Source organism: Myotis myotis, unplaced genomic scaffold (genome assembly GCF_014108235.1).
Source record: "Myotis myotis isolate mMyoMyo1 unplaced genomic scaffold, mMyoMyo1.p scaffold_m19_p_3, whole genome shotgun sequence".
Lineage (NCBI taxonomy): Eukaryota > Metazoa > Chordata > Mammalia > Chiroptera > Vespertilionidae > Myotis > Myotis myotis.
This window is the reverse complement of record NW_023416335.1, coordinates 107,758,747-107,771,197: the sequence shown is the minus strand read 5'-3', so window position 1 is coordinate 107,771,197 and position 12,451 is coordinate 107,758,747. Positions and strand designations below refer to the sequence as shown.

The window sequence follows — 12,451 nt, the reverse complement described above, 5'->3', positions numbered from 1 at the left end:
CTGAATTTGTATTGTCGGTCATTAATTTCAGAGAATATGGGCAGCATCAATGAGAAGTAATTCGCTTTTTGTTTCCAATCATCTATGGAGAATCCTGAGAATATTCCATCAACTATCAGGAAGAAGCAAATATTGAAGAGGCCTTTAGAAAAAAAGGGAAAGGAAGCTATTTTCCCTTCAGAGGTTGATTGTAAAAATCCCTAAGCTAGCTATTTAACAGGAAAAAAACACACACAATTTTAACTTAAGTTCCACAGTATATTAAAGCAGCTGAGAACCCAGGATTTGATGTTGGAAATCTGTTAGAATCCTGCTTCGTCACTTCTAGCTATGTGACTTTGATCAAGTGTCTTAACCTCTCTAAGCCTCAGTTTCCTCAACAAGCAGAGATAATAATGTCTAATTCATAGCATAATCAAGTTTAAATTAAATGATGTATGTGAAGTTCTTTCTATATAGTGAGTGTTTAATAATTACCGTTGTTATTATACCACATGTATGTTCTAAAAGTAGGGAAATAGGCAATAAAAAAAAGTTAAAATGGATTATGCTGGAGTGACCTAAAGGAAAGTGAAGAAAAATGGAATTAAAAAGGAGGTCACATTAGGAAGGTGGGTAACTTTGCATGGTGTTTTGAACCAGCAAAGTGATGTGACATCGGGACAACTGTAAGCGAAGGAAGTTCCAGGGCTTCATCAGCCACACTTTATGAGAAACAGGGAGAGGCAGGAAGGTAAAATGGAAAGGACAAAAGCTGGACGTGGCTAAGAAAAGACAAGAATTACAGAGATTCCTTGGAGGCCACGTGGATGAGTTTGACTTGATTGCATTTTCAGTGATGTGTCAATTTGTGCACTTGGGCTTGTGTGGAGGAAGGAGGGCCATAATTCCAACATTCTCCGCAGTTGCTCTCAAGATCTTTGCATCACCCACTGTATTTCCATTCTTCAAAGAGCAATATGTAGTTATTTTTAAAAATCAAACTGTGTTTTTGTTTTTGTAAACAAATACTACATTTATGTGGATAAAAAGGTAAGAAAGTTCCTATATTAAAATTCTCCATCTTGCCCTGAAGGCAACCAAAGCTATTATATATTTGTTTTTTGTATATATTCCTAAAGATTTTACTTATAAATATAAAAGGTTATCCATTATAACACAAATGATGGCATACCATATATATTGTTCAGGGTTGTATTTATTCTTTAGCAATATTCTTTGGAGATTAGTTTATAGCAGTATACAAAAAGCTTCCCTATTTTTCCCCTTTTAACAAGTTGCTTAAGATTCTATTTTATGGATTTATTATAATTCTTGTAGCCAGTCATTTTTGATGAACGCATGGGCTGTTTCCAATATTTTGCTAATCACAAAGAGTGTAATAGTGAAGTATCTTCTACACACATTATTTTGCACATGTCTGTGTACATATTTAAATATTTAAGTTTTCAGAAGAGAGATTGCTGAGTCAAAGGAGCTGTGTATTTTAAGTTTTAGTAAATATTACCATAGTGCCCTTCATAGTTTGTGTCAATTTTATCTCCACAGTAATGTGTAAGAGTGCCTGAATTCCCCAAACTCAAACATAGTGTTTTATGTTATTTTTATTTGTCAAATTTATAGGTAAAAATGGCATATCAGCCCAGTTTTATTTTTTATTGTAAGTGGAGTTGAGTATATTTACTAATGTTTAAGAACCAGTTGCATTTCCTTTTCTGTAAACTATTTTATTCTATTGTTAGTATTTTTTTTCTTTCAACACTTGAAATATTTGATACCACTATTTTCTTGCTTGCATGGTTTCTGAAGAGAATTCTGATATAATTCTTATCCTTCTTCCCTCTAAAGGTAAGGCTTATTTTTTCTCCCTCTCTGGCCTTTTCCAAGATTTTATCTTTTTTTTTTTTTTAACTTTTTTTAAAAATTTATTGCTTAAAGTATTACAAAGGGTATTACATATGTGTCCATTTTATCCCCCCGCCCTAGACAGTGCCCTAGCCTCCCCTATCCCCCAGTGTCTTATGTCCATTGGTTATGCTTATATGCATGCATACAAGTCCTTTAGTTGATCTCTTACCCCCCTACCTCCTGCCCCCCAACCCTCCCCGGCCTTCCCGCTGCAGTTTGACAATCTGTTTGAGGCAGCTCTGCCTCTGTAACAAGATTTTATCTTTGTCTCTGATTGTCTACACTGTAGATATGGAATATATGTTGAATATTATATACAGTGTAGATTTTTTGGTATCTATCCTACTTAGTTTTCTCTGGGCTTCCTAGGTCTGTGGTTTAGAATCTGTCATCAATTTTGGAAAATTCTGAACCATTATCACTTCAAATATATCTTGTGGGTTTTTTTCCTTCTCATTCTTTTTCTTCTGATAGTCCCATTCTGTGTATGTTATAACGTTTATTACTATTCCACAGTTCTTGGATATGCTGTTCCATTTCTTTCTTTTTAAAAAATCTTTGCATTTCAGTTTGAGAAGTTCCTATTGACATCTGATCAGGCTCCTGATTCTTTCCTTGGCTGTGTCCAGTCCACTGATGAACTTACCAAAGTCATTTTTCATTGCTAATACAGTGTTTTTGATTTCTAGCTTTTTCTTTAATCTTAATATTTCTACTTACATTACCCATCTGTGTTTGAATGTTGTTCACTTTTTCCATTAGAGCCCTTAGCATACCAATCATGGTTATTTCAAACACCTTGTGTGATAATATCAAAATTTTGACCATATCTGAGACTGGTTCTGATGTTTGCTTTGTCTCTTTACACTGTGTGTGTGTGTGTGTGTGTGTGTGTGTGTGTGTGTGTGAGAGAGAGAGAGAGAGAGAGAGAGAGAGAGAGAGATTACCTATAGCATGCTTTTTTTTTTAAAATTGAAAGCTGGATATGATGTATTGGATAAAAATTACTGAGATAAATAGGCCTTTATCTGGCTAGAACTAAGGATGTTTTTACTGTTTGCAGTAGCTGTGGTGTTAGCAGCTGAGATTTCTTCCTGTGTTCTTGTGTCTCCGCTGTTGTCTTTGAGTTTCCCTTGAGACTCCTTAAATGGGGTCTGATTATTTAGAGTCTTTTAGCTCTAATCCCTGTTATTATACAGGAGCCCTGTGGAGGTGATGGTAAGGTGTGGGGGTAGGGGAAGTGTTCTATAGTCCTATGATGACACCTCAGTCTTTCAGTAAGTCTGCCTCAGCTGGGTGTTTCCCTTCATCCACATTGAAGGCCTAGGGGGCAGAGTTAGATTTTCCCCTTCTTGCAGGTTGGTTAGGTGCTGGTGAAATAGTTTACCTGAGGGATGACTTTGTTAAGGAGAACAGAGCACTCTGGGCATATTTCAAAAATGATTATGTTTCCCTACCCCTGAAGGAAACAGGAGATTTTGCTCAGATTTAGTTAAAAAATTTTTTTCAATTACACTTTACATTGAATATTTTGTATTAATTTCAGGTGTATAGCATAGTCTCAGATTTTCTCAGTGAGAACTTGGTACTGGTAGGGCTTCTGGAGGTAAATCTTGGGAAAGTATGGGGGTTTCTTCTGAATTTTTAACTCTCAAACTTCATTATAGTTTAAAGTGTTTCTACTGATACTGGTTCCAGCTGTGGGCTTCTGTTCCAGGAAGCTATAATTCTGTTTCTATTTTTCTGTCTTTCCAGTTTTCAGGGCAGCAGTTTGTCCTGTGACTTCAGTTCTTTTTTTTTTTAAATACATTTTTATTGATTTCAGAGAAGAAGGAAGAGAATGAGAGATAGAAACGTCAGAGAGAATCATTGATTGGCTGCCTCCTGCATGCCCCACACTGGGGATTAAGCCCACAACCCGGGCGTGTGCCCTGACCTCCTGGTTCATAGGTCAATGCTCAACCACTGAACCACACCTGCGGGCAATTCTTTGATAGATCTAATAATTGTTGACTTTCAGTTTTTCAACAATTTTTTTGAACAGGAATGATTACTTCCAAGCTCTTTACATGTTAATCTGGAAACTGGAAGTTGTATTTTTCTTATTGGTTTAGGAACTCTTTATGTATTAGGGAAATTAGTTCCTTATCTTTACATGAGATGCACATTTTTATATTTTGTCATTTATTTTTTGAATTTATGTTGTCCTCCCAGGCAGTTAAATAAATGTTTGTGTGTGTTTGAATTTACCATTTTCTTTTAGGCATTTGAAGTCTGTAATGCAGTTACAGGTATATCTAGTTTTACTCTGCTGTGCACTGTTGTGCTCCTCACATATTGTGTAGTTTATGAATTGAAGGTAAGACCCTCCACCAGCAAAAACATTAGGACCACTGAAGGCTCAGAGGGTGGTTAGCATTTTTTAGCAATTATTATTTTTAATTAAGGTATGTACATTGTTTTTTAGACATAATGCAATTGCACACTTAATAGGCTATAGTGTAGTGTAAACGTAACCTTTATAGGCCCCGGGAAACTAAAAGTTCACATGATTCGCTTTATTGTGGTGTCCTGGAACCGAATCTGCAGTATCTCTGAGGTATGCCTGTAGTAAGGCCTTCACAACTCAGATTATAAAGGAATTCTTTTATTGTTTCTTTTAGTACTTATTATTTATTTTTATAGCTAAATATTTGGTTCATTTACATTTTATCCTCAAGTAAAGTGTGAAGATTAGGTACTACTTTTCTTCCCAGTTGTCTAGTCAGTTGTTTCAAAACCATTTACTTAGTTGTTCATTTTCCCCCCATTGATTGATTATCATTATTAAATTTCAATATGTATTGGGGTTTATTTCTGTAATTTTATTCTGTTATTGCTTTATCTCTTTTTCATATGCTAATATGAATAATTCATACAGTGATACCACTGTTTTAATTGTGATAGCTTCACAATGTTTAAAAATAATTTATGGCTAGTTACCCCTTTATTTTTCTTGTCAATTTCAACATTTTTTGGTCAATTTAATGATCTATATAAAATTTAGCATTAGTGTTTCTAATTTAAAAACTTGGTACTTTTATTGTAACTATGTTAAGCTTTTATGTTAATTTACAAATGAATGCATATTTATGAAATTGAGTTCTTTAAAATCTAAAAATATTACATACCCTTCTGTTCGTTCCAAGTTTCCCTTTGTGTCCCCTAGAGAGCTTAAAATACATTTCTTCATATAGACCTTGCACATTTTTGTTCCTAGGAATCTTATCTTTTCTTCTTTCCCCTGTTGTAACTGGTGTCTTTATTTCTTCATTATGTTTCTTAACTGGTTGTTTATATATGCATATAATTTATTTACATCTATATATTTATTTTTTGAAACATGCTATTTATAAAAATTTAAAAGTATATGCTTATTATAATATAGGGCAGTGCTGCACAGTGGGGGTCTGAGGTCTATGAACTTGGCTGCACTATTGATTAGCCCTGTGGCAGTAGACAAGGTAATCTTTATAAGCCAATTTTCTCATGTATCAAATGGGATAATAATAGTATCTACCTCATAAGGAACTTTTGAGGATTGAAAAGATCAAGCACAAAGACACTTAGAAGGGTTTCTGGAATGTAGTGAGCAATTTTGTGCTCTTACATTGAAGCTTAAATCTAGTGCATGGGAGTCAGATGGAGAACAGATGTCAAACTTCCCAACCAGTCCCCTCCAGCCACACTCCTCAATTTCTAAACAGTGCTGGACTGAACTGAGGGCTGCAGAGGGGAATTAGGGGAACGGAGACATAAGTCTAGAGACCCAATTATACCTTGTTGTAGGAAAGGAATAAAATGATTTGGTGATTTGCATTTGGGGTGTCCAAGGAGATTGGAGGAGGAGATACATGTTAATGAATGAAACAGTGGAAGTGAACAGAGCACTTTTTGAAATTGCCACCTTAAATTGAAAGGGTCTTGATAGCTTATAGGCCATTTAAACATACTTGTATCATAAACCCATCTTGGCAGCAGCTCACTCAGTCTATGAGAAACATGAAATCACACGGAGTAAGTGGGTATTGGGGAAGCCAGGTCCAGATCTGCTGATGTATGTTGATGCTCATTCCTCTTCATTTCTCTTTCCTTGTCATTTATTCCCATCTGAGTCTAAGTACTAAATTGTCAGCAGAAAAACTGGAAGACGGGGAAACAAGAAGGATTAAAATATTTTGAGAGGAGAGAGCCTAAGAGAGCTTGGGAGCTGCAATAAAGAATAGTATTTGCTGAATATACTATGTGCAGAAATTCCTGGGAACTATGTTAGGAATAATATGATAACAGCAACCATGTCTTAAGTGTCTATTGTGTACTGCCTGTTTTATGTGCATTTTTTCTTTTATTCTTAATTTTCCAAGGCAGGTGTTATTATGCCAATTACACCACGTGACTCTAGAAAGCCAGGCCTCAGTCTTCTTGGAGCTTAACATCAATATACTAATTAAAGAATACTTGTAAAACACACCTACAGGCCTGGAGGTAGGAGCTCCTGATCATGGCAGAGCTGGGAGGGAATTGTGAAGAAGTCAGCCATAGCCAATGGGGTGAGCTTCCAAGAAATGTGATGTGAGCAATGAAAGGAGGGACTTTGTTTTTATATGTGTAATAGGAAAGGAGGGAAAGAAATAGGATGGGTAAGTTAATGGGCAAGGAAGTCTTCCTGCAGCTGCAGTTAGGAATGCGAATGGAGTGTGGACTAAGCCAACTGCAGTGGAAAGGGATGCCCAGAGGAGGCTGCCTCTAAGTAGGAAAATGCTCCATCAGCTACTTAGCCTGTTCTCCCATTGCTGCATTGCTTTTTAAAGTGACAATCACAAGGCTTCAGAATTCTTTTTTTTATTGCTTAAAGTATTACAAAGGGTATTACATATGTGTCCTTTATTTTTTTTTCTGCCCTTGACAATCCCCTGGCCTCCCCTACCCCCCCCCCCCCAGTGTCTTATGTCCATTGGTTATTAAGTGGAAATGGGCTGGGCTCATCATTGGCCGACAGTCTAAAATCAGTTCTAAAGAATGTGGTGGGAGACAGCTGGTGGAAATTGCCCGTCCTTCTTTCAGTGGAAATGTCCACGTGCTGCTCAGTTGTCTCCTGATCAAGCATCTCCCCCTCTCCATCTCTCTTGTCTGCCTGTGTCTCTTCCTAAGTCAGGTTTCATAAAAAAAAAGTAATCACCCGGCTCATTGAACCCAAGTGGTCCAGGCATACCCCTACTTAACCCAGAGCTGCTGGCTGCCCGAGATGAACGCAGGCTACCTGGATGGTTTATGAGAAGTGACACTTGCTTCCCAGTTTCTTGTATTCGCCACCGAGCAGTTAATGTGAAAGCCCACAGTGGACGTGACTGCTGGAAATACTGCGGGGCAGGGCAGGGCGCTGGTGCTTCATGAGCACGTGAGCAGGACGTTCAGAGGCAGCCTGAGACACCCCATGATCCCGGACTGCGGCAAATGGGTGTGGGAATGGAAAGAAGGGAGGGTCACTTCGTCCCTGTCCTTGCTTTTCATCCGCCCCAGCATGTCGTCCTCGCGGGGGCAGGGTGAGGTCGCCCGAGAATCTGCAAATTCATCGCTGCCTTTCATCTCCCATAACCTTCCGTCCCGAGGAGGACAGCCTGGCCCTTCCCCTCCAGCTCAAAGCTGCTGCTAAGGCGGGTCTGACTTCTCCCCTAAAAAGGCTCCGATTCCCCTTCCCGCCGCAGGGGTCCAGTCTTGGCTTAGACTTCGCTTCTCACTGCTCGCCCTGCAGTCTGGGGCTGCGCGCTAGTCTCGCCAAGTTTCCCCATCCAGACCCGAGAGACTGCTCCTTTCTAGGACAATGTGAACAAAGAGGAGCAGGGAGAGGGGCCCGCGGGCGGTTGCGGGGTGAATGTTAGTGTGTGGTGGGGAACCTCCTCCGGGACTCGTGCAGAGCGCACCTAGCCTGGCACCGCAGTGCCCCTTGCGGCTCCGGGCGGCGGGTTGCTTTGTCCCGGCCCGGCAGGGCGCGGAGGCCGTGGGTCGCGAGCAGAAACCCGAGGCCGGCTCTGGAGCCCAGGCTTCCACGTTGTCTCGCGGCCGTAGTGGGGACACTGGACTTGCTTCTCCTTACCCGAGCTCGCCTCGAGTAGCTTGGTCTGGGGACAGAGGGACCCACTGGAGCGCTCCCCTCCCTGACTCTCCGCGGACGCGCGCAGGTCCAATTCCGGGACCGAGGCGCGTCTTGGGCGCCCCCGCCGCCTGCGTCGCAGCCCCGGGACCGCGCGGGTAGGACCTGAACAGCGCCCACCGGAGATGCCCGCCGGAAAGGCCGTTCAAAACCGACTCGGAGGCCCCACTTGCGTGTGTGCGTGTGTGCGTGTGCGCGCGCAATAGGGGTTGGGGGTTTCGTCCGCTCGCCCTTCTCACCTGCATTACTGTTTGCCCGGCAGAGTATTGAAGGAGAAACTGCTATGTCAATTCAATGTCATTAAATCAGCACCCATCCCTCCAAACTCTATCAACTAAGTTGTATTTTTCATGTATCATTAGAGTCCACGCGAAACTACTTTCCCACTCCTGCCTGAACCTTCATCACTGCGCCGAGCCAGGTTTCGGGGTCCAGGCTCCAGTTCCGCAGGAGAACTTAGAGTCTCAGGACTTGCATCCCCTGCCTCTCTCTCGGCGTCTTTGTAACGCGGGGTGGTCCCGGTGGTCGCGCCCGTCTGGCTGCGCTGGGCCTGCCACTGCGCGTCGGGAAAGGGCAGGCGCTAGGACCACGGGACGCGCGGGCAGCACGGCGCTACCTTAAACCCGGCCCAATGCCGCCGCTGCGCCACTCTGCGCGCCGGCCGGGCTGCGCAGGAGGAGCGCTCCGCCCGTCACCAGGCTGGAGCCCGCGCGGCAACACCTGTTCGCGGCCGCAGGGCGCACGCGATCTGTGGACACGGCTCTCTCGCTCGCCTCCGGCCGTCTGCGCTGAACCAATGGACCTCCGCCGAGCCGCCGCACGATTCCGGATTCCAGCTTTGGACGCCTAAAGTTTTTGTTTTTTGTTTTATTATATTATTATTATTATTATTATTTTGTTTTGGAGGGGGGATCGGGAGGGGAGAGTCTTCAACGCCACCAACGTGAGATTCCACTCCCCCACCCCCCACCCCCGCTCTGGAAGGATTCCTGCTGATGTCTGCATAGTCGGTTAGAGTAAAAACGGCGCATGCCTTCCCCGGAGTCAGGACCCGTGGATTCTGACGTAGCCCGTGCATCTTAAAATCCTATAATAACGCCTAGGCATTGAAGTTGCCATGGCCATTCCGATCTGGAACCAAATGGAGAAACTACGAAATTTCCCCCGTACGACCGCCGGCTGGGATGCAGACCTTCCTGCCTGCTAGGAGCCGGGGCTCTGCCCATAGAGATGCATAGATGTGTTTATCAGTGTGTCGGCGTGTGAGTATACAGCGCTGGTTTCTTTTAGGCTATTAGTGGTTTGACCTTGAACCTGTACCAGTGAAACGGCAGATTACTTTTATTTATGTATTTCATGGATTGAAGAAAATAACGTGTTTTTTTTTCCCTCTCTGCAACCGCAGTAAGGGAGGGGAGTTGAATATACCTCGCCTAAGATTTCCCGGGTTGGCACCATCATTATTGTTTATCCCTGTGCTCCAACAGCCCAGCCTTCTGATGGCTCCCTTAGGTGAAGTTGGGAACTATTTCGGTGTGCAGGATGCAGTACCGTTTGGGAATGTGCCCGTGTTGCCGGTGGACAGCCCGGTTTTGCTAAGTGACCACCTGGGTCAGTCCGAAGCAGGGGGGCTTCCCCGGGGACCTGCAGTCACGGATTTGGATCATTTAAAGGGGATTCTCAGGCGAAGGCAGCTCTACTGCAGGACTGGATTTCACTTGGAAATCTTCCCCAATGGTACTATCCAAGGAACCAGGAAAGACCACAGCCGATTCGGTAGGTATACCATTAACATTCTCGTGTCCGCGCTGTTACACGTCGGGATTATAACTACCAAGAAGGGTTGGTGGCCGGGCGGGGGTGCAGGAAGGGTCTCTCCCTCTTTCTGCTTCTGTCTTGCCAACTTAAATAAAATAAAACAAAAGCCCCCGAAATTGCTTGTCTGCCACTGGCACCTATGCAAGTCTACATTGAAAGGCTTTAAATTAAAAAAAATTTTTTTAAAGAAGGGCATTATTTATAAATATCACATAAGCTCCTCATTCCTTTGAATCAGATACTCAGGAAGATCAGGTTTAGGGATTTGTTTGTTTTTGTTTTGGATGGACCAATCCCAGGAGTTTAAAGCTTTAATCATTAACTACTGAGAACTTAAAAACGCATTTCCTGAAGGCATGTTTTAATTGTAATCTGGTGCCCAATGAAGTTTTTGCCCTCTCCCCCTTTCTTCTAACAAGTATCCTAAGGTATTGATTCCCACCATGAGAGTCTGAACCCCTTCTGCTAGGCTTGCTAGCTGAATGTTCTTTTGGGAGGACTGAAGTCACATTAGATTTGGGAAGGGGCAGGACGCTCACTGGGGTTGCTTGTTCTTCTAGCCATCAAATTACCACCGGTCTATAGTGTGAGCCTAGGTGGGGTTCCTGGGTGACTCTCTTGTGTGAATGTGTGTGCCCTATGCAAAAGCTGAGAGCTAATTATAAAGAGCATTCAGTTCTGAGGACTTCACTTCCCCAGGAGGGTACTTGTGACTCAGCATGGAGGCTACAAACCGGAGGGCTGGTGACCATTCACCCCTTTCATTTCTGCACACACGTGCTGGCTGGGCTGCCCTGAGCCCAACAGTCAGCATAGTCCAGGTGGGGGACTCTGCTTCCCCGCAACCTCCCCTTATACAAAAAATAAAAAATAAATAAAAAGTGCCAGCTCGGGCAACCAGGCTGTTGGAAAAAAGTTGATTTTTTAGTGGACCCACCTGACAACACTTAAAATGGGTCGTAAAAAACAAAGTCCCGCTGTGATTTTTCTCCCTCAAGCTTTCATGCCAGATGTAGACCACAATCTAAACTATCTGTTTTAGGTTCAGGGGCTGTTGATGAGGCCAGAAGGCGAGCAGGATTCAGGCCTGGGATGGGATGGCCTAGCATTTTGCCCCTTTGCTCCCCGAGCCTCAGCGCCAAGCTGAATCTGCTAGTGCAAAAAATTCCTGGCTGTCTTAAAAAAAAAAAGAAAGAAAGTGGTAACTCCTGGCCTTGCAATTATTCGGTTGAAAAATACTTCTCCGCTCCCCACCCCGCCCCAGTGGATGCAGGTCTTGTGGTTGCACAGCAGACTAAACTTTACTAGTGCTGCTCTGGGACCGCTGTGGGGGCTGCCACCGTTCCCAGCGTTCGCACCAAGGTACGGGCGATGGGCGCCGCCGGTGGGACTGCTGGAGTGTCCGGGTCGCAGCTGCCATCCGGGGTCAGGGCCGCGCTCACGGGGTGAGCGGTGAGGGCGGGTGCCTTAGTGCGCCCCGCGGCGGAACGCGGTCCTCGCGCAGTCGGCCGGCAGGTGCCGGCTCTGCAGCCCGGCCCGTGGCGCTTTCAGCGGTTGCCCGGCCGGCTCCGCGCGGTCCTAACGCGCTCCACATCCAGCACCCTCTACCCGACTGGTGCGCCCTGCGTTGCTGTGGAGACTCCAGACTCATTTCTGGGGGCCACGGGCGGTGGCTTCACACCTATGGCCGCATTTGGGTAACCAGGTTTTTTGGCCCAAGTTGAGCCCCTTCGTTTCTTTGTGTGTATGGTCTGCGGGGCTGACAGCCACCGCCCCGCTGCTCGGTGGTTTTCGGTGTGGGAACCGCTGGAGGCGCGCGCCGCGGCGGGAGACTTGGTGCGGGGACTGAGGACCACCTGGATATTGGAACCTGACACCTCGTTCTGTCCCGGACCTTTCTTCCTCTATCGGAAGCTCACAGGCGGGGCTCCGAGGCGCCCGGGAGGTGGGTCGGGGCTCGGGCCCTGCAAGTCAGGAGCGCCGGGGAAGGATGTGGGGGGGCGGGGGGGTGAGGCCCAAGGCCGGGTGGAACGATGGCAAGCTATTGTTAACCGCTTCCCGGAGCCCGGCCGGCTTCTCAGCGCGGAGAGCCTAGGGCGCCGTGGGGTGGGGCAGGGCACGGTCGGCCCGGTGGCATTGTGTGAACTGGAAGAGCCTGGTCTTTGAGGGACCCTCGGAACCCCCGTGCAGCACTACTGGACCCGGCATAGAGAGATTATGGGATGTGCTAGTGGGGCTCCCCCACACCCCAAGCTTCTTATTATTTTAGTGTAGTCACTTTTAGGGTAGGACGTTTGCTACATGCAGTTGAGTCATTAGAAATCCAGTAATTGCCACTGGGAGAGTAGGATGCAAGGGAGGTAAGGTGGGGACTACGAGGGTGGAGAGGACCCCAGAGGCGCGTTGTGGCGTTATCGGACAAGGACTGCTGGTACAGCGGCTGAATAAAGACCATAAAATAACAAAGTAGTCCTCGGCACTCCCCCTGCTTCCCCCGTCCTGCAGGTGACATCTCTGCTGTTTAGATTCGCTGGG

The 12,451-nt window shown here is 45.0% G+C and overlaps 1 protein-coding gene across 2 annotated transcripts in view; it reads left to right on the top strand.

Moving 5' to 3' along the window:
- The first annotated feature begins 8,741 nt into the window (after nucleotides 1-8,741).
- Nucleotides 8,742-12,451, top strand: part of FGF9 (fibroblast growth factor 9) — a 56,630-nt gene continuing 52,920 nt past the window's right edge. Inside the window, exon 1 of one of the 2 annotated variants that reach the window (XM_036301672.1) lies at nucleotides 8,742-9,874. In XM_036301672.1, coding sequence (XP_036157565.1) covers nucleotides 9,598-9,874 — 277 coding nt within the window. In that variant the 5' untranslated portion in view covers nucleotides 8,742-9,597. Of the gene's footprint in view, nucleotides 9,875-11,604; nucleotides 11,862-12,451 lie in introns of those variants that run through there. The other variant, XM_036301673.1, reaches the window with a different exon arrangement.